The sequence below is a fragment of the Mytilus galloprovincialis genome, chromosome 6, assembly GCF_965363235.1.
Source record: "Mytilus galloprovincialis chromosome 6, xbMytGall1.hap1.1, whole genome shotgun sequence".
In the NCBI taxonomy this organism is placed as follows: domain Eukaryota; kingdom Metazoa; phylum Mollusca; class Bivalvia; order Mytilida; family Mytilidae; genus Mytilus; species Mytilus galloprovincialis.
Genome location: NC_134843.1, coordinates 4,638,490 through 4,664,742, shown reverse-complemented (window position 1 = coordinate 4,664,742; position 26,253 = coordinate 4,638,490). Strand labels below are relative to the sequence as shown.

At 34.1% G+C, this 26,253-nt stretch overlaps 1 protein-coding gene across 1 annotated transcript; it reads left to right on the top strand.

Moving 5' to 3' along the window:
• The first annotated feature begins 658 nt into the window (after positions 1–658).
• Positions 659–11,224, top strand: LOC143078760 (uncharacterized). Its single transcript, XM_076253713.1, has 5 exons — positions 659–2,477; positions 4,258–4,383; positions 6,692–6,864; positions 7,624–8,270; positions 10,457–11,224. The coding sequence occupies exons 1-5, from the start codon at positions 772–774 to the stop codon at positions 11,099–11,101; spliced, it is 3,297 nt and encodes a 1,098-aa protein (XP_076109828.1). The 5' UTR covers positions 659–771; the 3' UTR covers positions 11,102–11,224.
• The last annotated feature ends 15,029 nt before the right edge of the window (positions 11,225–26,253 follow it).

Below are 26,253 nucleotides of genomic sequence, written 5' to 3'. Positions count from 1 at the left end.
ATAATTATGTTTTTGTTTTATGTTTAGGCCGCCTATATAAAACTTATAATTCTTAACTGGTGTGTTGATACTGTGTTATATTTTGTTTTTTTGTTTGACTCAGTATATTTGTGTTATTTACACTTGAAATAAAAAAAAAAAACATTCCCAAATAATTTAATTTTGGATGTAACACGTCTTCTGATTGGCTGACAGTGTTTTGTCTATCAGTGCATTAGACATATCATGTGACTGTGACGTCACCAACGGGTTTTTTTTTCTAATTTACTGCTTCAAAAAATTGAATTTAGAATAAAATTATAAGCTTTTATTCTGTCTATTCGACATTATAAATGTAGTGCACGCATTTAAATAATCCGCTACGCGAGTTATTCGGTGTGCACCACATGTTTATGTTACATGTGCATGTATTATGTATTTCTTCATAGATCTTCAGAGACAGAAAAATTTTACTATCATTCCTAAAATTAATATAAGACCTTCCGGCTGGATCTTTTCTATTCCGATGGAAGATGTGTGTACACTGAAATTTTATAAGCGAGTCGAAATGATGATTTTTTTTAGTTTTGATATCGCAAGAAGACCCCATTGAGCCCCTAAAAAAGAACAACAAGGTGTTTTTATTGTGACGTTATGTTCAGTACAATGACGTCAACACACATCTGACGTGTACACAACGGATCCTCCATTTCGCAAAATAAAGCATTCAATGTTGAGGAGACAAGAAAGAATGTTTTAAATGATGTTGCTGTATTAATATTTTTTTCAAACATGACAAGTAAGTCATCTGATACACTTATTTCACCCAAAACAAGAAGATTTGGTATACGCAAATCTCCACGTTTTTCAGAATTTGAGAATGTAAGAGGAAATTCTGAAAATCCAAAAAACGAGGAAAAAGTGAGAAGCTACAATATCACGTCAAATGGACTAAATAACAGTTTTGTACATGACAACCCGTCCGATAACAATACACATGCAACAGAAGACACTATTGATAAATGTATAGCAAATACCAATCATGACAACAAAATACATCGCTATGTCAAACCTGAAAAAATACCATCGCCAAGACAAACAGTAAGACGTAAAATATCTTTCGATGGTTCCGAAAATCTAGAAACAGTTCGAAATGGTGAATTAATTTCAGATTTGGTGAAAGAAGCAGAAATACCAAGACGAAAAAAGTTACGCAGCGAAATGACAGATGATGAATTATGGGAGGGGTTTCCACAAAATATTCGTTTTAAAAGACTTACACCACAAAAAGTTGCGCTTGGTAAATTCACAGCTGAAGAAAACGGAATCGCAACAATCAATGGTGAAGCCGATTATATAAATAAATCAGAAGCGGTCGATGAAATGGGATTCAAATCGGGCCTAAACACATCAACGCCAGTGAAATCTAGAGCAATTATTAATATATTTGCTGATTTTCCTAAAGCTGTTCATGAAAATAACACGAGTTCTTTGATGAATCTTGACATCAATTCGAGCCCAAAACGACACTTCCCACTTACTACACCCACCAAAAGAAGCGCTAGGTTACAAGAACGTCGGGAGAGTCCATCATTTAGGAACGACCAAGACTTTCTTTTGAAATCTTTTACGAAAGACTTGTACACTAGTAATAAGCAAACAAAACAAAAAAACAAAATTTATCCCAAAAAGCCGGTTCTAGAAGCTAATAAGGACGATGTAATTCAAAAGCCCGACACACAAAATACAAACGATAACGAAGCAATGAAAATACTTTATAGAGATGTTATTTCAAAGGAACACCAAGAAAATAATTGTGAAACCACTACCATGAAAAACGAAGTTGTTGAATGTGAGACAGAGAGCACTTCAATACCTGAAATATTGCAGAAGTCTAAAGAGTACTGGAATACGGAGAAGGAAAACATTGGAAATAACTTGGATTCATCTCTAAGCAGTAATGATAGAATTGAGGAATTAAACAATGAGATAAACACAGAAACAGAGACTGGTTTTAGTTATCCAAATGACAATAATGAAAATACAAACACCAAAGCTAACGATGATACGAACTATTCAACAAACCCCCAATCATATATAAGTGCTTCTTCACATAATTTACAAGACAAATATCCAGACAGTAAAGAAACGCCACAAATTTCAGTACAGTCCTCTTGTGAATCTTTAAGGACAGACAATCCAAAATCATCTTATGAAAGAGCTGCACTTAAACTAAGAATCCGGAAACTAAATGACGGTGCTGAGGTTGTATATTCTGGTAGCAAAGACGATCACGCATATGTACTGAATACGACAAGGAGCAACAAAGGCAGGAACACATCGCATAAAAATGAAGCAAGGTCAAAACGGAAGAGGTTCTTATATAGCGACGTGGGAGAGTCATCTGTGAAGAGAAGAAGTCATAGAGTAGCCAATGCTTCTACAGTTGGAAAAGGTCCTGGTATGGCAGAAATGGAAACCCCAGAGGAATTGGAAAGGTATTATTTAAAAAACAGTGCTTAAAGATAATAGATCCATCATTGTAACCCACCTGACCGAAATTTTTAGTGTTAGCTAATGCCATCTTTTAAATTAGTGTTCAATGCTATATCAGTCTGTTGTCTGTTAACTTTGACACTACCCTTGAATGATAATTTGTAAGACTATGGATACTGTATTCTTTTTTATTGTTATTTTGATGCTATTCTAAAGTTCATTGTATTTTGATAAACAAAAGTACATTTTAGATCCTTGGAAATTTAAAAAAAAAACTTCATTTCGCGTCGACTGCATGGCCAATAAACATGAACTACTAATATGTACATTGTCGGAAAATATTAAATGTATTTTGTAGGAGCTTTAGAAGTAGGACTAATATCGAGGATCGTCGAGTTTTTCTCTTTTTCGTAGCGAGTACAAATTAATAGTATTTTTCCGAAAATTTAAATGTACATATTTTGATTTTATCCTGCAATCAACACCTCAGTGGCACTTGAGCTTAAGTTATCATACATGTATTCTTAATCATTGCCTACGATTGGTTTTTGTTTTTTATAAATCGACTTAGTTAAAACGCGGAGCTCGAAGAGGACACCAAAATGAACTGTTACCCAGAAAGATATATTCATATTACCGCTTGCTCATCAAAGAAACGGGTAACTCTAAACTTGAGACTTTAATATTTGTACTAGCACACAAATAAAGCAAAATTTATTTGTATACCTGTTATTTGTACAATAATTGACTGATTGCAGGATGAAAGCAATTAGTAGATGAAATAAGCTAAAAATATTTATAGGTTATGGAACTCCTTTTTGAGATATGCGATTTTTTTTTAATGGTTGGAAAAGGCTGACTTGAACTTGAATTTAGACATTTAGGTTAGGCAATATTAAGTGACCTTTTTATCAGCCGTTGAAATCGTCTATAAGTTCTTCATATTGGGCAACATATGAGCTGCGCCGAATAGAAATCGACCTTATGCAAATGAAAATAAATACCTCTGTTAACCTATTTTGTACCTCTGTTAACCTATTTTGGATTGAAATGATTTCTACGGAAAGTCTGTAATTGTTCCAGAAGAAGGTTTTCATGAGAAGACAACCCTTTAAAACGTACCAAAATGCATCTTTTATATCTTAATTTTTCCAAAATCGATCAAAGTCTTATGTATGTATCTGTATACCTGCACTTGCATAAGGTCGATTTCTATCCGACGCAGCTCATATAATACCTGTATCGTATGGAAAGACTCGAGGGGTACGAAAATTTGACAAAAAAAACTTGTAAACCTGACCCGAGTACATCAAATCTTTGTTGTTAATTATTATAACTTGATTCAACTATTGTATAATTTCGTTATATTGGGGAATTTATCCACATGAATATTTCGTTTAGTCTTGATTCATTTATATTTTTATAATTGAATGAAGATGTGAGTATGAGAGCGCTAATGAACAGCAACCCCCTAAAACACCGAAAACCCAACTCGTGGGCACTTATCATAGATATGATATTCAACCAAAGACAGGTGTCAATAGTACTGTTACAATAACACTTTATATAACAAACATCACCGAATAAAAAGACAGTATTAAATAAATAAATTTCAGAGCATGTGAAATATCTTTCATTTACACCAATTCCTCAATAAACAACTAAAACATGACATAGCCTGTTGATAAGACAACTACTAACGGGATTCCTGACTTGGATCAAGATTTACTTCATCCATTCGTTCTTTTTTAATTTGCAAATGAAATCAATGCGGTTTTTCAGAATAAAGACTGAACAGTGTAGTCCGTTAACAAAACCAGAGAAAACGAAGAAAAAGAACGTTCCAGAAGATGAACAGCTATTAAAAAATAATCGAGTAGGAAAATACGCATGTATACTGTGGTCGAGGTTTGTATATTAATTCATAAGACACTTGAAATACAAGTAAGACTAGCTGTTTTATCAATTTTCTATATTCATGTATTTCAGGAAAAAAATACAGTTTTCATAGTAACTCTATCTGATATAGCGTTACGCGGAAATTTACTTTAAAAGTGCTCAAATTTCTTGTTATACATAAACTTTTAAAATTGGCATTATAATTACAGATAACCCGTGTTTTTTTTTTTTTTTATTTCAAAAGAGTGTATGCCTTTCAGTGATAGTTACAAAGATGATTTTATGCTTTAACGTCGACGAACAGCGCAATCAGCCACTTGAATTATAGGACACATTCATTGAACAACGGCATTTTGTACACACATAGTGTGTATATCCTTAAAACCGCAGTCCCACTAGGCCACGATCGTACTACGATCTGTCAAAAAATGCAAATTTTGATGATCGTAGTACGATCGTGTAGATCGCAGTAAGGTCGTATCACGGTCGTGGTGAGGTCTTCAAGATCGTGATGAGCGTGACCAACTTTGAACATGTTCAAAACAATCATGGTAGGGTCGTGGCGAAAGCAGATCGTAGAGAAAGCGTAGTGAGAGCGCACTAAGATCGTAGTTAGATCGCAAAGGTCGCTGTACCATTGTAGCGAGAGCGTAGCGAAAGCGTGATTCTATTCGGAAAGACTGCACTACGATCTCACAGCGACGTTATTACGACCACAATAAGACCATCACGATCTCACTGCGATCAAACTACGCTTCCACTACGCTTCCACTACGACTATACCACGCTGTTCACGACGATAGTACGATTCTAGCACGCCCTTCCCGTCCTCATCATGCTCCTCTTACGACCTGACTACGTTCATACTACGACCATCCTCCCCATTGTCATTTTCACATAAATAATATTTAAAAATCTTTCCAGGTTTTGTTTGTTTGTATGTTATTAGGACTTATTGTCCATTTTCTCTAACGGCTCAACCATGCTTCTTGTTTTTTATATAGATTAGACCTTTGGTTTTCCCGTTTGAATTGTTTTACACTAGCAATTGTTGGGCCCTTTATAGCTTGTTGTTCGGTGTGAGCCAAGGCTCCGTGTTGAAGGCCATACCTTGGCCTATAATGGTTTACTTTTATAAATTGTTACTTGGATTGAGAGTTGTCTCATTGACACTCATACCACATCTTCCTATATCTATTGATACATATGTGTCATCTCTGCTATCGTTCACTGAAATATCGTCATTTGAGCTTTATGGACCAGCAATAGGATGTAGTTTAGGTTGGATTGGTCGGTTCGACAGCTCTGTTGATCAGGCCTTGAAGTCATAAAACTTTCGAGTCAGTTTTTGTACTCATACTCAAAAATCAACCAATCAAAATGCTGGATTATATGTTTCGAGCATGATTTTTGTGCTCCGAGAACTGATCAACTTTTTATCACTTCAACCCAAGGATTCGTTACTACTAGAGCCCCCTCTGCCTCTACATCAATCCGTACCACCACGCCCACGTTTTCTAGTAGATTTTGGTGGCATGACTGCATTGTTTCCGAGAAATCTACGTATTACTCAGAAATAAAAGGAATGGAACAGTAATGATGTGGAACACGATATTGACGTTATTGCTGAGAACGTAGTAAGATCGAGGAATGAACGTAGTATAATCGTGGTAAGAACGTGGTATAATCGCAGTAGAAGCTTGGTAAGATCGTGTTGCAATCGGATAGCTCGTGGTATTGTCGTAGTGAGAACCGAACGTGATAAGCGTAGAAGGATCTTGATAAGCGAAGTGAGGTCGCAGAATAAGCGCGGTGTGAACGTGGTATAACCATAGCGAGATCGTTGTAGAAGCGTAATGAGGACGTGAAAGCAACGAAAATTTACATTTTCATGCCGCTCCTATTGCGACCTCACCACGATCTGAATTTATTTTAGATCGCGGTGAGCGTGGTGCGATCGTGGTCTAGTGGGACTGGAGCTTCATTTATAGCAAATACATGGAAATGTGTTCTGATATTCGTCGATTTTACTCTTATAAAAAAGAAGATGTGGTATGATTGCAAATGAGACAACTCTCCACAAGAAACCGAATGACACAGAAATTAACAACTATAGGGGACCGTACAGCTTTCCGACAATGAACAAACCCCATACTGCATAGTAAGCTATAAAAGGTCCCGAAATGAAAAATGTAAAACAATTCAAATTGCCAATGTGATCTTATTACAATACAGATCATGTGCTTATAGTGCCTGTAAACAAAATGTTGACACGTGGTTCTTATTTTAACCATATTATAATGCAATTTATTTTCAGTGAACACAGACGCCATTTTCAGCAGCTTCATACTGGTTCATGTACAGAAGAAGTTGACAATTTGATGCGTAAAGCTTGGGAAGATCTTGAAGACAGAGATAAATTAAGATACTTCACAAGGGCCAAAAACGCAATGAAAGATGAAAACAAACATTCAAATCAATTTTCAACAGGTATAGTAAATACATTATAGTATTCTGGCGTCACTTACAACTGTTTTTTTTTTTATATTTCACATAAGAACACTTGTCAGTAAAATATGCCCGCTAATTCCTTTCTTTTCATTTCATAATTTATTGCATATAGTTTGAAAATCGTTTAAAATGTTAGGGAATTTTTTTTTTAAGAGTCATAAATTAATATTGACAATGTGTGAAAAATCTAGAGAGAAATTTTTCCCGTAACATTTTCGGGCGCATTGCATTTGCGCCAATCTTTACAAAATCCAATCTTTCGTTTCCGCCCCCCCCCCCCCCCCCCCCCCCCCCCCCCCAAAAAAAAAGAAAACTACATTTGCGCCATTTTACAGCTAACATATATAACGAAAATGTTAAAACATTCATTGCTTCACTCGTGAATTAGATTTTTTTAGAGTATTCCCCTGGATAACATAGTAAGTTCAAACTCATTTATTATATATAACTCAGTCATCACTTAGGTTTAAAACTATATTGCGTTCCTGTTTGTTGTTTTAAGATGGACATTTTCAATTCAGAGACAAACACACGATTACCTATAAATTGCTTTCATCCACTTATTTTGAACTTTGACTTAAAGAATTCGGTTGTACACATTTTATTATGAAAAGTATCCAATTCAGAACGTATCAGTCTATATATAGTGCTTTCATAGTGGTTAAGATGACTGATCTAATCTAATTAAATACAAGTCTGAAATCAATCTTAAATAACTTTATTTTTTCCCTTAAATAGACCTAGCAGAAGAAGATAGACTTCCTTGTCCAGCTATGGCCAGGTTTCTGTCCCTTTCTTCATTAGAACAAGACGATGAACTAAAACGTTGGCTCAAATTCTTTTACGAAGTTTCGCCAAATGAGTATGCAAAATTAAAAATCTTAGAAAAGCCAAAGCAGAGGAAAGAGGAACTTAAGTCAAAACAAAACAAAGATCCGCTTCAGTATTACAGGAGGATTCTGTATCAAAGCATTTTAGACTCAAAAGACAAAATTAAAGAGATATATGAACGCAAAAGGCAAAGACAGCAAGAAATCCTGAAAGAATCTTTTGGTGCTATTGTAAAGCGACTCATTACAGGAAATTCAGCAGACGACATGAAATTTTCACGAGATGTAGTTTCCAAAAAATTGGCAGAAGTTCTTTTTGATTTGCAATATCTTGAGAAAGAACGTAGAGTTGGTGTCTCTGGTGCTCCAGTTCAATCAGAAAGCTTTGAAAACTTGGTAAATAATTTGAAAGCAGACGATAAGACAGACAACAATACATCATGTGAATCGGTAATGGACGCAGAAAAAGGATATGAAAACGAGAAATGCGATGTTAGTAATCTAGATGAGGTGAATGACAATGAAAACGATTTTTCACAGGAACTGCTTGATAAGGTGAATATTATTTATATATTATTATGAATGATCTGTGCATCAGCAAATGTCAGAGCAAATCTCGCCATTCTGTTCATAAATACAGATCAGTTTTTAAAAGGTAAGGCGATATGATTGCCAGTTAAAGGCAACAGTAGTACACCGCTGTTCAAAATTCATAAATCGACAGAGAAAAAACAAATCCGGGTTACAAACTAAAACTAAGGGAAACGTATCAAATATGAGACAGAAATTACAAGGAAATGAACAACTACAGGTATACCCATAGATACCGTTTACTCAAATATTAAAGGCCCTGGGCTGAAATAACAAAAGTGAAACAATTCAAATAAAAATTAAAAGTTTGAATTAAGATAAATAACATATATATAGCGAAAATAATTATAACAGACGGTTAACAGCGACAGCCATTGGGCAACAGTCGCCTGCGTATGGACAGACACATAAATATGGCAGAGAAAAATTTAACATGTTTGTAAGCACTAATTCAGTGATAATGGACGTCTCACTAAACTCCGAAACATATAAATGAATTAAAATTAAAAACCATACAAGACTAACAAAGGCCAGAGGCTCCTGGCTTGGAATAGGCGCAAAAATTATTTGTGAGATCTCAACCATCCCCTGTACCTCTATCTAATGTAGAAAAAAACATACACACAGCAATACGGACAATAAAACTCGGTTTGAAAGAAGTCCGATGTCAGAATAGGTAAATTGTGAACTCTTTTGTATCTGTCAGATACATACAGCACAGTGGACGTACAAGTAATAGTCATTTACGATTTTTATGCCCCACCTACGATAGTTCGAGTGGGGCATCCGTGTACTATAGACACATTCTTGTTCGCTTTACATTTCATAAATAACAACAAACTTGATTTTCCAAAAAACAATTTCTTTGTGGGGTCGTTTCTTGTCAAATTAAATATTGTAATCAACTTTGCCTGCTAGAGGAGAATTGTTGAATTATTTAGTTGGTTCGAATTTTGTATTGAACCATTGTTATATTCTTATGATTTAATCGCAAGATTAATTTAATGTTCAATAATGTTTACTTCAAGAGAAAACAAAAACATCGCCAAATAATACAATGAAAATTAAATAATTTCGCATTTTTTCCAAACCTGGTTTGTAAAAAACTAATTGCAAACGCCTTTAAGGATGTACACCTCTGAGGAGCTAAAACATTCTAGAATTAAACTTTTTTTCTTAACCTGATTTTTGGGTTTATAAGACTGTAACAAAATAATTGGTGAAGAAAAAATCATTTCGTAGTGCACTTCATTTTTTTTTTTGCTACGGCCCTTTGAAAATGCCCAATTTTGATGATTTTCCCATTTTTCATCGATTTTTACCTATTTTTGGGCTATTATCGTGAAAAAAATCACAGTTCCACAATTAAACTTTTTTTCATACTTTCTGTAAAGATGAAGTGGACCAATCTAAATAAATTTTACTTAAAACTTTTTTTATCATATTTTGACGCTTTTTTGTGTAAAATTTACCATGCTGTCAATTTTGTATTTTTGTGATTTTTCTCAGTTTAAGAACAAAATGCATATTATTTCAACTTTTTTGTTATTAAATGATTGAAAAAATACATATCTAAGAAATTTGAAAAGACCAAAATGATATGGGATATATACATAATTCTTGTAAAATCATTTTTTGTATCCCTCACCCATTTTCTCAAAATTTTGGCTAAAATACTGACTTGATTGGTCGTAAAATTTGAAAACTGGATTACTCAAAAACCATTCATTGTAAAATACACAATTTTTTCACATAGTTATGTTTGATTATGATATTTTTAAATTTCATTGATATTTTCCACTTGTATCACATGTTTTGGAAATAATTCAAGAACGAGATTTCAACGAGACTGAACGAGACTGAAAAGTCAGAAGGATACATCCTTAAAAATATTTTTTGTGATTTTTTTATGAAATATATTATAATGAAAAAGTTTCAGTAAAGATGACAATACTTTTGTCTATGCACTGTACTCCCCATTGCCGATTCTTTGAATTTTTCAATACTGAATTACGTTGATTTTAAATTCAATGATATAATTTGGAACTTTGTCACTGACTGCTTCAAATACAGCTGCAGATGTCGTGTATATTTAGATATTTTATTTTGCAACATCAAATATCAAAACGAATTCTTATCTTTATTTCCAGATTGCCGATAAAGATTTGCCCCTTTTGGAAGTAGATTCTCTACAGGACGTTTTAGAACCAAGTCCGACCGAGCCAGATGACGAGGAGATGTTTTCAGATGAAATATTTGAACAGTTGTCCACAATATTTGAACAACACGCAAGGAAGGAATTGATAATAAACGACGAGAAAACTGAGATACGTAACCCTGCAAGCGTTCTCAATAACTGGGTTTTGGCTGATCAATTTAGGTCGCTGGCTAGAGGCACAAGTTACAATTCCATGTACTCTCTTATAAACAGAAAACAATTGTTACCATTCCTTCATGCAAGAGAGAGGGCAAAGTGTTACGTTGGCGTTAATAAGGCACAAAATATCTCACCTAACTCCTCAAAACCAAAAGCAGAACGCGAACGGTACCAGGCTAAAATCGATCGGCTAAATTTTCAGAAACCAACCGTTATACACACTCGCCCAACCGGCCAAGCTATACAAATGGTTGGGACTCCGAGATACAGACTACAAGTTCCACAGGTCAGACCGGCGATTCAAATGGCATCACCACACAGTCTTATACGTCGGGCAACACTGCCACAAACATTTGTCAAATACACTTCACAACCTCTTGGTCGTTATCGTGTCTTCTCCGTTAGACAAACTAATTGATGATGGCTGCTATGCTCTAATGACAACTAACTGTTCATAAAACAAACATGTCTTTCTAAACCAAAAGTCTGTGATATTTCTCTTTTTCTATTTTTAATATACGTATAAACATGTAAATGTAAATCTGTATTGTTAAGATTTAACTGACACATTGAAATGTTATGTTGTAGTACTGAATTATTTTCAAGGACAACTAATTCGCTCTTAAGCCTCTGCTTTCCATGGTAGAGCGCTTCTGTTAGAAAATTTCATTTGCTTCATTTGTCAGATTATATAATAATGGATGTCAGAAAAGGGAAAATATGATGAAAGTATACGATTTCTTTAAAGATGAAAGGAAAAACAAATATGTTTGTTCCTGTGTAGATGTCTTTCGGCTACACAACATTTACTTTTGGGCAACTTAATTCTTATTGTTTTACAATCTATAGAATTCATTTGATATGTATAAAGTAAACACATTGATGCCACGAATTGAGTTTGAATATATATCATAAATGCAGATTGTTTACGTCTACAAGTCGATTAATGGTTAACAACATGAAAGAAAAATCTAAAAAAATTATCTGTGGATAACGTTTGCTCAAGGCTTATGTTTTGAAATTTATTTTTAAAAAAAATCACAAAATTTATTAGCAAGTAAATAATATTGGAATGGGTATTTCTATTGAACAGAAATATGCTGACGTCATTTTTTTCGTTGTTTCATACTTCTGATATGATGGTATACAGTATTATTGACAAATCACTAGTCGTAGACTATTCTGACTTTGCTTGTTTATACCCATTGCTGCAAATTATATATTTTATAGCCAGTTCGTCCGTCTACCTTAACTTTGTTGTTATCTATATATATGTAATGTCTTCATTTTTTTGTTTGGTCTCATTTCTATTAAAATGATATTTTTACTTTTACGACATTTGATGATAGTATTTATTATTTCTATGTTACAGCACACATGATTTTGATTGATATTCTGACAAAGATTTCTGCTTACACCCAGTCTTCACGCTGAACTGCCTTATCTACAGTCCCGCAGCTCAATTTTTTAAAATTTTTAGTTAGATTCTGTTGGCCTGTAGGTCTGATTTTTACAGGCCCGAGAGCAATTTTACTAGCCTGGGCTGCCACTCGTTGTGAAGACTGTACACCGTTGCTATGGTCGTCTTTACCTGCATTTAGATGACGTTTTTGTTCTATATTTGAAAGGCCCCATTTTGACTTCAAGATGAAGAACAGCAAAAAAATCATTATCTTTTTATTTCTTCTTTCGATTTAGTTGGATTTTGTAGGGAAGTCGTCCTAATTATGTTGTTTATCTCCTGAAAAACTAATGTTTCCAATCGAATATGGTGTGTATCGTTAATAAGAAGATGTGGTCCAAGATTACAAATGAGACAACTCTCTAACAGAGAAAAATGACAGAATTAACAACTATAGGTTACCGTACGACAGTCCTTCACCAATGGGCAAAACTTTTTTGCATGGTTTGGCTAGCAAAATAGTTCAGAAATTTGGTTTGCATTTTAAATGTAAGAAGGGATCATTGAAGTAAACAAGCATACACATGTTCTGTATGACAATTTATCCTGAAAACATTTCACCGTACGGATAGGTTGAAAACTCTTATGATGTTGACGAAGTTTCTTATGTCTGTCTACTAAAACCGGTTGAGAAATGGAAATCTATGCAATACGATGCTTTTGGTAAGATCCACGTTTTGAGGTTAGGCGTGCTCTTCAATGCTTGTTTTTTTTTCTAAGGTTGTATCACTGATTGTTTTATCATTCGAACAGTACACTTAGGTTTTTCTGTTAAATTTTCGTAAATCACCCCGGCCGGTATTCATGTCTCCAGTAGTGCTGTCGTCGAACAATGATGCCATGATAACTGTAAACAAAACAAAATGTTTTGAACCTTTAAATACAGTATGGATGAGTGTGATAGTATCTTCCGAAAGTACACAAAACACCTTACAAATATAGATTTATTTCGTCTTCAAGCCATTGTTCCACTACTAAATTATCTATTCTTCTTACCAGTACACTTGGTACAATCAAAAACCTGATAATAAATTTTTCAAATGAGGCCTTCGAAAATAGTGGAATTAATTACTTTTGGAGTGTCAAAAACTCGTTGGAAGTACTTGATAAATTGCATGCTTATATTGGTGATTTTGAATCTGTTCAAAGTTTTGATTTTTCTACCCTATATACCACATTGCCTCACATTCTCATTAAGAAAAAATTCACACACCTAATTAAATGGGCATTTAAAAAGTCAGAATGTGAATATATATGTTCAAACTCTTTTAGGTCATTTTTTAGTAGCAATAAACAAAAAAAAACTATGTCAATTGGACATGCTTTGATACTATATCTGCCCTTGAATTTTTACTAGATAACATTTTTGTTCGATTTGGAGATTCCGTATATCGTCAGGTTATCGGAATTCCAATGGGGACTAACTATGCACCACTTATTGCGGACCTGTTTTTGTATTGCTATGAGTTACAATTTATGACAAAAATCAGCAAAGACCCATCGAAACTACATCTGATACACAAATTTAATAATACTTTTAGATATTTGGATGATATTTTGGCTCTCAATAATGACGACTTCAGTATGTATACTAAAGAAATTTATCCTGTTGAACTTACTTTAAATAAGCTAATACTAACAATGACCACTGCCCTTCCCTCGATCTTGATATATATATCATTAACGGAAAGCTTTATACTAAGATTTATGATAAAAGAGATGGTTTCTCATTTCCTATCGTTAGTTATCCATTTTTAGATGGTGACGTTCCCTTGTCACCATCTTACGGTGTTTATGTATCTCAACTTGTACGATTCGCTCGTGTATGTAACAATGTTTTAGATTTTAACGAGAGAAATTTATGTATTACTGAAAAATTATTACACCAGGGTTTTCAAAATCACAAACTAGTCAAAACATTTACTAAATTTTATCATCGGTATAAGGACATCATTCGGAAATATAGCTCAACATGCAGACTTCTTATACGTTCAGGTATTTCACATCCAATATTTTATGGAAATATTCTTTATAAAGCACACCAATGTCAGCATTCACCTCAGAAGCTAACAAAACATTTAAATAGACTTATTAAGAAGGGATATGGTTACGATACTGTTGTCAGGTCGTTAAAGATTGCATATTTTTGCGTTAATATTGATTTACTTATAGGGTCTTTGCATCGGAACTAAACACATTTATTATTAATAAACCAGTTGTTGGCATGACACGGGTTATGTTCTTCTCATATATGTTATGATGGTATGATACTAAACCCCTCACGGGGAGGATTGTGCCTGATATTCATATGATGAAGACATACTTTTTCAATCAGTTTAATTGAAGTCTGGAGCTGGCATGTCAGTTAACTGGTAGTAGTCTGATGTTATTTATGTATTATTGTCATTTTGTTTATTTTCTTTGGTAACATCTTCTGACATCAGACTCGGACTTCTCTTGAACTGAATTTTAATATGCGTATTGTTATGCGTTTACTTTTCTGCATTGGCTAGAGGTATAGGGGGAGGGTTGAGATCCCACAAACATGTTTAACCGCGCCGCATTTTTGCGACTGTCCCAAGTCAGGAGCCTCTGGCCTTTGTTAGCCTTGCATTATTTTAACTTTTAGTTTCTTGTGTACAATTTGGAGTTTAGTATGGCGTTCATTATCACTGAACTAGTATATATTTGTTTAGGGGCCAGCTGAAGGACGCCTCCGGGTGCGGGAATTTCTCGTTGCATTGAAGACCTGTTGGTGACCTTCTGCTGTTGTCTGCTCTATGGTCGGGTTGTTGTCTCTTTGGCACATTCCCCATTTCCGTTCTCAATTTTATCTTGAAATGATCCTCATTTAATGTGCATTGTTTGCGATCAATTTCTGCTTGGTAAGACGGTGGATCACGTAATTTCCTTACAAGATCCGCAAAAAGATGTCATCGAGACTGCCATGGTTAAACCGTCGTCTATCAACTATACCATGCCAATGACAATTCATGTCAAGACAAGTACTAACTACAGAGATGGTGATACCTTTGGGGATACAACCTTTACGAGCAGTAGCCATGACTCTGGTTGTAAACAAAACATCAAAGATTCAAAGCTTATAATTTGTACGCAAGACGCGCTTTTTTTCTACAAAAGACTCATCAGTGATGCTCGAATAAAAAGTCCTTTAAAGTACGAAATTTTTTATCATTGAGGACCCAAAATTCCAAACGTTTTGCCAAATACAGCTTAGATAACACACTTTTCCTTAGGGTCGAAAATCTTTAATATTTCGAACATTTTTAAGTTTCCTTTGAAATTATTTAAAGTCACCCTTTTGTGGAAAAAACGCGCATCCGACGCACAAAATAAATAACAATAATAGTTCCGAATATTTTTTTTTACCTCTGCAGTCAGTGGTATTTTGGCATTGTAATTGTTCAAGCATTACAGGACAAGTCTGTGTTTAATAAGTCTTTTACATCATGATTATTTCAAAATTCTTACAGCTACACTGGTAATTTGGTCCAGATACTGATGACATTTTACTGGACCAAACCATTTATTACTGGACATTGCCACATGTATAACGGTTCTTTGGAATGTTTGAATTATAAGCTTGGTATATTTGATGACGTTTTTCAAAATCATAAAACATACAACAGAATCAAACAGCTTCAAATTGACTTTAAAATCTTAGGCCAAATAAAAATATATGTATGGTTCCAGTTACCCTACCTACCCTACTTTTTAGTCGTAAAAATAGCCTACACAAGATTTTTTTGTCATTTTCCATGAAGCACTGTTAAAGTCAGAATGTTGCTTCCATAGACTCAATGTAAAAAAAAAAAAACATAAAATAAAAAAAATTCCCTACCTACCTACCCTAATTTTTTTTAGATGTAACTGGAACCACACATACTATTTTATTTGGCCTTATTGTATTGATACCTTTGCTATATACTCAGTTTGTCGTAAAGCAACGAATTATAAATTGCAAACTGTTTCTGAAAATGCAATACTAACTGCACATGTATTAAATAAAATTGAGAATGGAAATGGGGAATATGTCAAAGAGACAACAACCCGACCAAAGAACAGATAACAGCTGAAGGCCGCCAATAGGTGATAATTTTATTTACTAAAAAGTAAAATCACAAAAATACAGAACCTCGAGGAAAATTCAAAACGAAAATTCCTTATCAAATGGCAAAATCAAAAGCTTGATATTAAACAAATGAAACGAATGGAGGACACTTGAACTGTCATATTCCTGACTTGATACAGGCATTTTCTTATGTAGAAAATGGTGGATTGAATCTGGTTTTACAGCTAGCGAAGCCTCTCACTTGTATGACAGTCGCATCAAATTCCAGTACTATATTGAAAACGATGCGTGAACAAAACAAACGGACATAAAAGGCAAAAATGCCGAAAATAGGGATACAGCATTATGTTATCATCTAAATCACTATAAAAACAAACAAATATGTAACAAAGAAGCAAAAAAAAGGCATATATCAAATTTAACAACCTAATTCATTGCCTTTTTATTATACGATTTTATTTATCTATATTAAATCAACCCATAAAGTATTGAAAGATTTCAAGTACCGGGACCAAATCCTTACACTGAGAGGTACATGGTTAGGTTAACATTAACTCTGAAATAAAATCGCGCGTTTGACGTAATTCAGTTGATCGGCGTAAAAACGTCACACAGGTAGATATAAAATATTTTGTCGTTCAAAGTCTGAACAGAATATAGTCTATAGTTCTAATACTTAGAGTTGAAGCTATCATTTGAACATCATCAAACTCCTTTATGAATGGAATGATTGTCGTCTTCTCATTTTTCAAATGTTGCCATAGCTGTATGACAGATATGAATCAAAGGAGATTATTTGAGAGCGATTTTTTTTATTGGTTTTTGTTAAAATTTGCAATTTATTATACATGAAAAAAATACTGCTGTGTTTAGACAAGACAGCATTGCGTTGTGTTCTGTATTATCAACCTTTATTTCATATCGGTTGAGAATAAGATTCTCTTATTGGATAAAAAGGGGTCACATGGCATTCATTATTCTTCAGTAATAAATTCCATCGGTCATTAACAGAAAACCGGTCGTTAACGAACTTTTACATGATAATGACCGGTGGGGCGTGGTTTCCGTCTGATAATGACCGTTGGGGCGTGGTTTCCGTCTGATAATGACCGCTGGGGCGTGGCTTCTCTGTTTAGAGAGATTTGCCTTTTATGAAACATGTTCCTGATGTTAATATTGTATTTAAGTTGTTGAATTGTTTATTATATGTTTTCGTTAAATATAAAATTAAAGATAACTTGATTAAGTATTTATATACTGAAAAATTGCACTAAAATGAATGGCAGTATTACTACGACTGGTCTTCACTCTTTGTCACAGAAATCGTACAAATACCCGAGTTCGCTTTAGGCATTTTGAATTTACGAGAATTTTCCAAAACATGGTTTCTCAATGAAATAAACATAATAGTTCTTGAAAAACTGGTCATTATCGTGATACATGGACTGCCCGTAGGACAGTGGTATTGACTGCGACAGCAATAATGACCTCGCCTTTGGCTCAGTCATTATCACTATCTTAGTCAATACCACTGTCCTGTGGGCAGTCCATATATCACGATAATGACCAGTTTTTCAAGAACTATTATATAATTATTACTAATTTTCAAATAGTCAATACTGAACACCGCATGTACATCATTATATAAATAGTAAAGAGAAAACTGTCCGTATATTATAAAGTATCTAGGTGTGCTGCATTCTGTAATACTTTACACAAATACTACTTTCTGGATCTTCAAGCTCACCTAACCGAAAAGGTCATGTGAAATATAGTCTAGACATTCAAATCTTCTGAAAAAAACTTTCCAGCTACAGTAGCTGGAACAAAAATTAGCAGGAATCTTCAATGTTGATGTTACAAGTGTTATATCTGGCCCAACTCAGCTAGCACAGCTAGATTTTTGTAGTTCCTTTCGTTGACACCAAGTCTTTCTTTAGGGAAGTTTCTAAGGAGTTGTTCCTTATTCATCATTGGCTTTAAAATATTAGGCTTTGATCGTTCCTGACGAAGGTAAATCAAGAAAACGGCGTCGGACACATTAAGTAAAAAAATAAATCGTGCATATCTGATATTTACGACATACCTCTATTAATTTGAATGTTTATTTTCTTAAATAAAAATGACCATTTGAGTAAAACACAATGAAATCATATAAGAAATACATACATACATCTCATCCCAAACCTCAAACCTTAAAATTAATGCACGCACAAGTACACATAGGAAAAACTATTAATCCTGGTCAATTAATATTGAAGTAAAACGAGTCTCACGTCCGGGGAAGTATTAACGACCTCATTGTTGGCAGGCTATACAGGATCTGAACTACTTATTCTACTCGGTCTATATCTGTAGGCACCGTATTGTAGGGAATAAACTCATCATAGATACCAGGACTAAAATCAGTACATACGCCAGACGCGCGTCTCGTCTACTCATCAGTGACGCTCGAATGCAAAAAAGTTAAAAAGGCCAAATAAAGTACGAAGCTGAAGGGCATTGAGGACCAAGATTCCTAAAAGTCCTGCCAAATGCATTTAAGCCTAAGGTAATTTATGCCTGAGGTAGAAAAGCCTTAGAATTCAAAAATTTCAAATATTTGTAAACAATAAATTTATAAATATAACCATATCAATGACAATTCATGTCAGCACAAAAAGTGCTGACTACTGGGCTTGAGATACCCTCGGGGAAATAAATCTTCACAAGCAGTGGCATCGACCCAGTGGTTGTAAATAAACTCATCATAGATACCAGGACTTAATTCAGTACATACGCCAGACGCGCGTCTAGTCTACAAAAGACTCATCAGTGACGCTCGAATCCAAAAAAGTTAAAAAGGCCAAATAAAGTACGAAGCTGAAGAGCATTGAGGACCAAGATTCCTAAAAGTCCTGCCAAATGCAGCTAAGGTAATTTATGCCTGAGATGGAAAAGCCTTAGAATTAAAAAAAATCAAAAATTTGTAAACATTAAATTTATAAATATAACCATATCAATGACAATTCATGTCAGCACAAAAAGTGCTGACTACTGGGCTTGAGATACCCTCGGGGAAATAAATCTCCACCAGCAGTGGCATCGACCCAGTGGTTGTAAATTAACTCATCATAGATACCAGGACTAAATTGAGTACATACGCCAGACGCGCTTCTAGTCTACAAAAGACTCATCAGTGACGCTCGAACCCAAAAAAGTTAAAAAGGCCAAATAAAGTACGAAGCTGAAGAGCATTGAGGACCAAGATTCCTAAAAGTCCTGCCAAATGCAGCTAAGGTAATCCTCATTAATTTGTGATGTCTGATGTTCTGGATGGAATCTGGATCAATGGAACAATCGATACGAAAAATCCAAAAATCTCTCTGATATATTACAATGGGAACGAGAAATAAAGGCAACAGTAGTATACCGCTGTTCAAAACTCATAAATCCATGGACAAAAAACAAAATCGGGGTAACAAACTAAAACCGAGGGAAACGCATTAAATATAAGAGGAGAACAACGACACAACACTAAAATGTAACACACACAGAAACGGACCAAGCATCAGACAAAATCCCACGAGAATAACAAATATAACATCAAAACCAAATACATGAATTTGGGATAGACAAGTACCGTGACACGTGTTATCGAAATGTGAAATTACACTCAAAAATAAGAGAAAACAAACGACGCAACGTTAAAATGTAACACACACAGAAACGAACAATAATATAACAATGGCCATATTCCTGACTTGGTACAGGACATTTTTAAAGGAAAAAATGGTGGGTTGAACCTGGTTTTGTGGCATGCCAAACCTCGCACTTTAATGGCTATGTTAAACTTTATAACATTGAAATGACAACATAATATTACAGGACTACAATACAAATAAATAGGAGAACGTATTAGACAAAGAAACACATGATTAATGAATAACAAAAAGCATCTATACTATTAAACGAGAAGACCTCATTTTGGGTGTCGCTTCTCTTCTTTCCACAATAAATTAATCATCATGCCTCTGTGTCCTATAGGTATAGTGCATAGTCGCATTTGTCATCCATTCATATGATTATTCAGATTGAGTTATTTTGGGAGAAAAACGAGAAAAAAGGCGTCCGGATATGTTTCCGTCATTGGACGAAATTTTAAGTCAGATTAGACTTCCGGTTTGCGTTTTTAACATACATATACTACGAATACAGAACCTTTTTCGGGACGTCGGGATCGGCTGTTTTTAAGCTCGGAATTTCGGGATTTTTTTTTCGAATTTCGGGATGTCGGGATATTTAATTTTTATTAAATTCGGGACCTCGGGATTTCATGTTTTTAAGCCCGGGATATCGGGATCGGGACCCCTCCGACCCCCGGCCCCTTTATGAATGTTTATAATATACAGATAAGCGCTAAAATTATTCATGTGTTATTAAAATTAACAGAGAACAAAACAAAAAAATAGGAATTTTTGGGGAAAAAGGAGGAGCCGGGCTAGAAAAACAATTATCCTGTCCCAAAGTACCTATGACTTTTTATACCTTTTCTGAAATTCTCCAGTCATTAAATCTTTTACAAAAATTCATTAATTACAAAACAGAAGATGTGGTATGATTGCCAATGAGACAGCTCTACACAAGAGACCAAAATGACACCGAAATTAACAACTATAGGTCACCTTACGGCCTTCAACAATGAGCAAAGTCAGATATAAAAGGCCCCGAAATGACAATGTAAAACAATTCAAACGAGAAAACTAACGGCCTAAATTATGTACAAAAAATGAACGAACAACAAATATGTAACACATAAACAAACAACAACCACTGAATTACAGGCTCCTGACTTTAATGTTCATAATATACTAAATGTATGTTCATAATGAAATTAATAGAAAAAAAATTGGGAATTATGGAAATAAAGGAGGAGAGATAAAAAAAAAACCATTTTCCTGTCCCCAAGTACCTATGACTTTTGATACTTTTCCTGAAATTCTCAAGTCATTAAAACAAAATTCTTCCTACAACACTTTACATACTTTCAACCACGGTCTGAAAGCCCGCGATTTCACGGGTGTGTTCTAGTCAGGTTTAAAATTCAATACGTCAAAAACGCGCCTCGTCCACACAAGACTCACCAGTGACGCCCAGATATAAAAGATCGAAAGCGAAAAAAAGTACAAAGTTGTACAGCACTGAAGATCAAAAGTTGAAAAAGGCTGTGTCAAATACGGCTATGCTTTTATGCTTGGGATAAGAACATCCTTATTATTTAGAACAATTAATGCTATTGCAAACAGTAAATTTTATCAAATGAATATAACAGATATACATAATGAAACTGAAGTATTAACTCATTACAGAAAACAAACACGAATACATCATGCACAGACCAACACAGAATAGACACACCCGACTCAGTCCAGGCCTCAACGCAGTAAATCGTGAAAATGACGTCACATACGATTGTGAAAGGGCAACGAGAGTAACCACAACAGTAACTTCAATATAAAAGACAAGGTTCACGTATGGTACAAAATGGCCTAAAATATCAACTTAATAAAAAAAAAACATCATAAAGGTCACAATTTGGTTCATAAATTGGTGTATTTCAAAAAACTTAATGCTAAATAAATCAGTTCTTTTCATAGTAGAACATAATATTCTCCAAAGAAGGCTCATTTTTGACATTATGTCAAAATATGAAGATTTTGTGCAATTTTCATACCTCCAAGCTTTAGGAAAAACTTAACCGCCACCTACGATCCAAAATGTTTCCAATTTTGATTTAGAATTCATTTTTATAAAAATTTTGATGGATCGTGGATGGAGGCCAAGATTTACTTGTTGAAAATAATAATAAAACAACATTGACTAGTCTGTGGTGCCCTATTACAATTAATGGCTGTCATTCGGTATTATTCTCTAATTGAGATTTTTAAAAGGTTTTGTATAAAAAAGATGATGGTGAATTACACAAAATAAAACCTCCCCAAAATAATTAAAACAAATTCATTTGGTTATGTTCTAATTAAGAGAACACACAACATACTCCTTTTAAACTGAAGTACATTGTTAAAAGAATTCATTTCTTTTGTGATTAATATATCCCCCATACCCCACTAATGAATGCCAATCGTCTGTATATTGACTAAATGTGGATTGGCATGCGGTTTACATACATAGGTTGGAGTTCACGCGAAAACTTTTGAGTTCATGCAATTCCCTCAGTCTTTTTTGGGTTTTTGTTGTTGTTTAGCATTGGTTGCAACTGCTACTTCCAATTCAATTACAGGTCTGAAGGTCGAGTTTTCAAAATATCAATATATGAATGATTAGAAACAATATAAGGCATTTGTCATAGAAACCAAAATTGATATATGATATGTTAGCATGGTAGATTTAAAACGTGATTTGCTTCCTTATTGAAGCCTGGTGGTAGAAGTCAAGGGAAAGATCTTTTCATAGTGTTGAATTTCCACTTTAAAAAAAAAAATATATTGCTGTTATTGTTTTATTCATCAGTTCCAGTATGTCTTCCTTTGCTCTTTTTAGACTGTTTGTTTTAGTTTTTTGTATTTCGAAGGGTTTCCATAAATAATTATGAAAACATTTAGTTTTCTTGTTAATGATTTTCCTTAGGTTGTTGTTTATCCAAGTTGGTCTATTCTTGTATGTGAGCACTTTTTTAGATACATTTGACTCTATTGATTTGAGAAGATCGTTATTAAAGGTGTTCTATAATGTATCTGCATCAATCGAGTCATACAAGTTATTGATGGTGTTAAGTGTTGTAGTAAGGTCATTTTTAATGAAGTTCTAGTTTGCCTCTTTGTATTGGAAGTATTTTTCTTGGTGTTTCACTTACTATTTTAAGTCAGGTGTCTGTCCATTTCTAAATAAACTATACCATGATCTGATGAGCCAATAGGTGGTAGTGTGTTAAATTCATTGATGCTAGTTGGATTGTTTACTAGCATGAGATCTAATATTCTATCTTTACGTATTGGCTTGTCTGTGGCTTGATGCAAGTTGTGATTTGATATTATGTCTAGTAAAATCTGATGTTGTTTAGAATCTTGTTTGTCTAAGATGAATGCTTGAATTGACCAGTCTATGTGTCCAATTTTAAAATACCATTCGGACACATGAAATGTATAACTTTCTTTTTTTCATTTATTTTAATAATATAAAAAAGAAGATGTGGTATGATTGCCAATGAGACAACTATCCACAAAAGATCAAAATGACACAGACATTAACAACTATAGGTCACCGTACGGCCTTCAACAATGAGCAAAGCCCATACCGCATAGTCTGCTATAAAAGGACTCGATAAGACAATGTTAAACAATTCAAACGAGAAAACTAACGGCCTTATTTATGTAAAAAAAAAAAATGAACGAAAAACAAATATGTAACACATAAACAGACGACAAGCACTGAATTACAGGCTCCTGACTTGGGACAGGCACATACATAAATAATGTGGCGGGGTTAAACATGTTAGCGGGATCCCAACCCTCCCCCTAACCTGTGACAGTGGTATAACAGTACAACATAAGAACGAACTATAAAAATCAGTTGAAAAAGGCTTAACTCATCAGATGGACAAAAATACAAGTGGACGTGGATAAATCGTGCATATCATATTTTAACGACATACCTCTACTAATTTGAATGCATCATTTTTTAAATAAAAATGACCATCTGAGTAAAACACAATAAAACCATATGAGAATACATACATACATCTCATCCCAAACCTCAAACCTTAAAATTAATGCATGCACAAGTACACATAGGAATAACTATTAATCCTGGTCAATTAAGATTAGAGTAAAACTAGTCTGTCACGTGCGGGGAAGTACTCTCGACCTCATTGTTGGCAGGCTATACAGGATCTGAACTACTTATTCTACTCGGTCTATATCTGTAGGCACCGTATTGTAGGGATCCACATTACTTATTCTACTCGGTCTATATCTGTAGGCACCGTATTTTAGGGATCCACATTACTTATTCTACTCGGTCTATATCTGTAGGCACCGTATTGTAAGGATCCACATTACTTATTCTACTCGGTCTATATCTGTAGGCACCGTATTGTAGGGATCCACATTACTTATTCTACTCGGTGTGTATCTGTAGGCACCGTATTGTAAGGATCCACATTAATTGGTATGTCTGATGTTCTGGATGGAATCTGGATCAATGGAACAATCGATACGAAAAGTGCAAAAAATCTCTTGATATATTACAATGGGAACGAGTGATGAGAGTATCCACAACATGATATGTCATTTCAATATACATTGTCAGTGATATTTTCCTTATGCCTTGTTGGGCAAATCACATGTCGCACATTATTATGAATACACTGATATATAAATCTGTCGTAGAGTTATCAGTGGTAAGGACTTACTTGTATCAATTAGAAAGTCACATCTTTAATTGCAAAAATAAGCATTCTGTCATTATATCACTATATGGAAATATTTCATTGTAATCGGTTCAGCTAAAGACTGGACTTCTGCGGTTCTGTTGAGGAAACAATTGTAAAAAAATGGTCATTTGATCTGTTGTTTTGATAGAGGTTTAATCCACCATTTTCTATATCAGGAAATACCTGTACAAAATCAGGAATATCACAGTTGTTTTCCATTCCATTGATGTGTTTAGGCTTTTGATTTTACCCTTTGATTTTTCCTTGGACTTCGGTTTATTTGTTAACTTACTTGTTAATTATAATAAGACAACATCAACTAGTCTGTGCTTCAATATAACAATAACTTTCTGTCATTCCATATTATTCTCTAATTGAGATCTTTAAAAGTTTGTTTAAACAAGATGTTGGTAAATTACACAAAATAATTAAAATTCTAATTAAGAGAACACACAACCATCTCCTTTTAAAGTACATCAATTGGTAAAAGGTATTCATTCCTTTTGTGATTAATATTAGAACACCACCCCATTTCCCCAATACAGAATACCAAAAATAGAAAACATATAAGGCATTTATCATAGAAACCCAAAGAAGACATATTCTATGTTAGCATGGTAGGTTTAAAACGTGATTTTCTTCCTAGATCGAAGCCTGGTGGTAGATGTTCACGGAAAAATATTTTCAGAGTGTTTGAATTTCCACTTTAAACAAAAAGATATTATTGTTATTATTTTAAACGTCAGTTAACAAGCGAGCGTTTAGCTAGCTAAAAACCAGGTTTAATCCACCTTTTTCTTCTCAAGAAAATGCTTGTACAATGACAGGAATATGACAGTTGTTATCACATGCACTTGTCTCAGAATTGTTTCCCCCTATATACCTTATATAACATTATATTAAGGTATATATACATGTTTACTCTCAGACAACTGCACCTGTGGTTGTTAACCATTCATTTGATGTGTTTGAGTTTTTAATTGATTCTGCCATTTGATAAGGAACTTTCCGTATTGAATTTTCCTGGGAGTTCAGTATTTTTATGATTTTTACTTTTTATCAACATTATCTAAGTGTTGCTATACTTTTCTTTTTTTTTTTTCTTTTTTTTTTGCATCATTTCAAATCGACTTCTGAGTAAAACTCAGCATAAAAGCGTTGGTGAATTGGTGATACTGCAAAGGTAATGAAAATCCACAGTATATCAAGATCTCTAGTTCAATTACAAGAAATGATTTTTAAAAGAACATCTTTTGTATTATAGTGCTCTTTCTCCAGACAAGTAGATACTTTTTTTTTATTCAATGTGCTTATTTATTTAAAAACACTTGAACAAATAGTTGATCTTTAAGTCACTAAATAAGATTGTTATACAAATCTGAAATATTTAGATATCGTGCTTTTAAAGCAAAAGAAATTTTCATCTTTATAACACTCCATACGAAGAAATACATCTATCAATTTAAACACCTAACTGATCATGTATTAGATTATTGCATTCTTATGGAAATTTTACACATTAAGGAGTTTTGGATTAAAGAGTTGGGAACAACCATTCTATATGGATGCAATATCAAAAGAGGG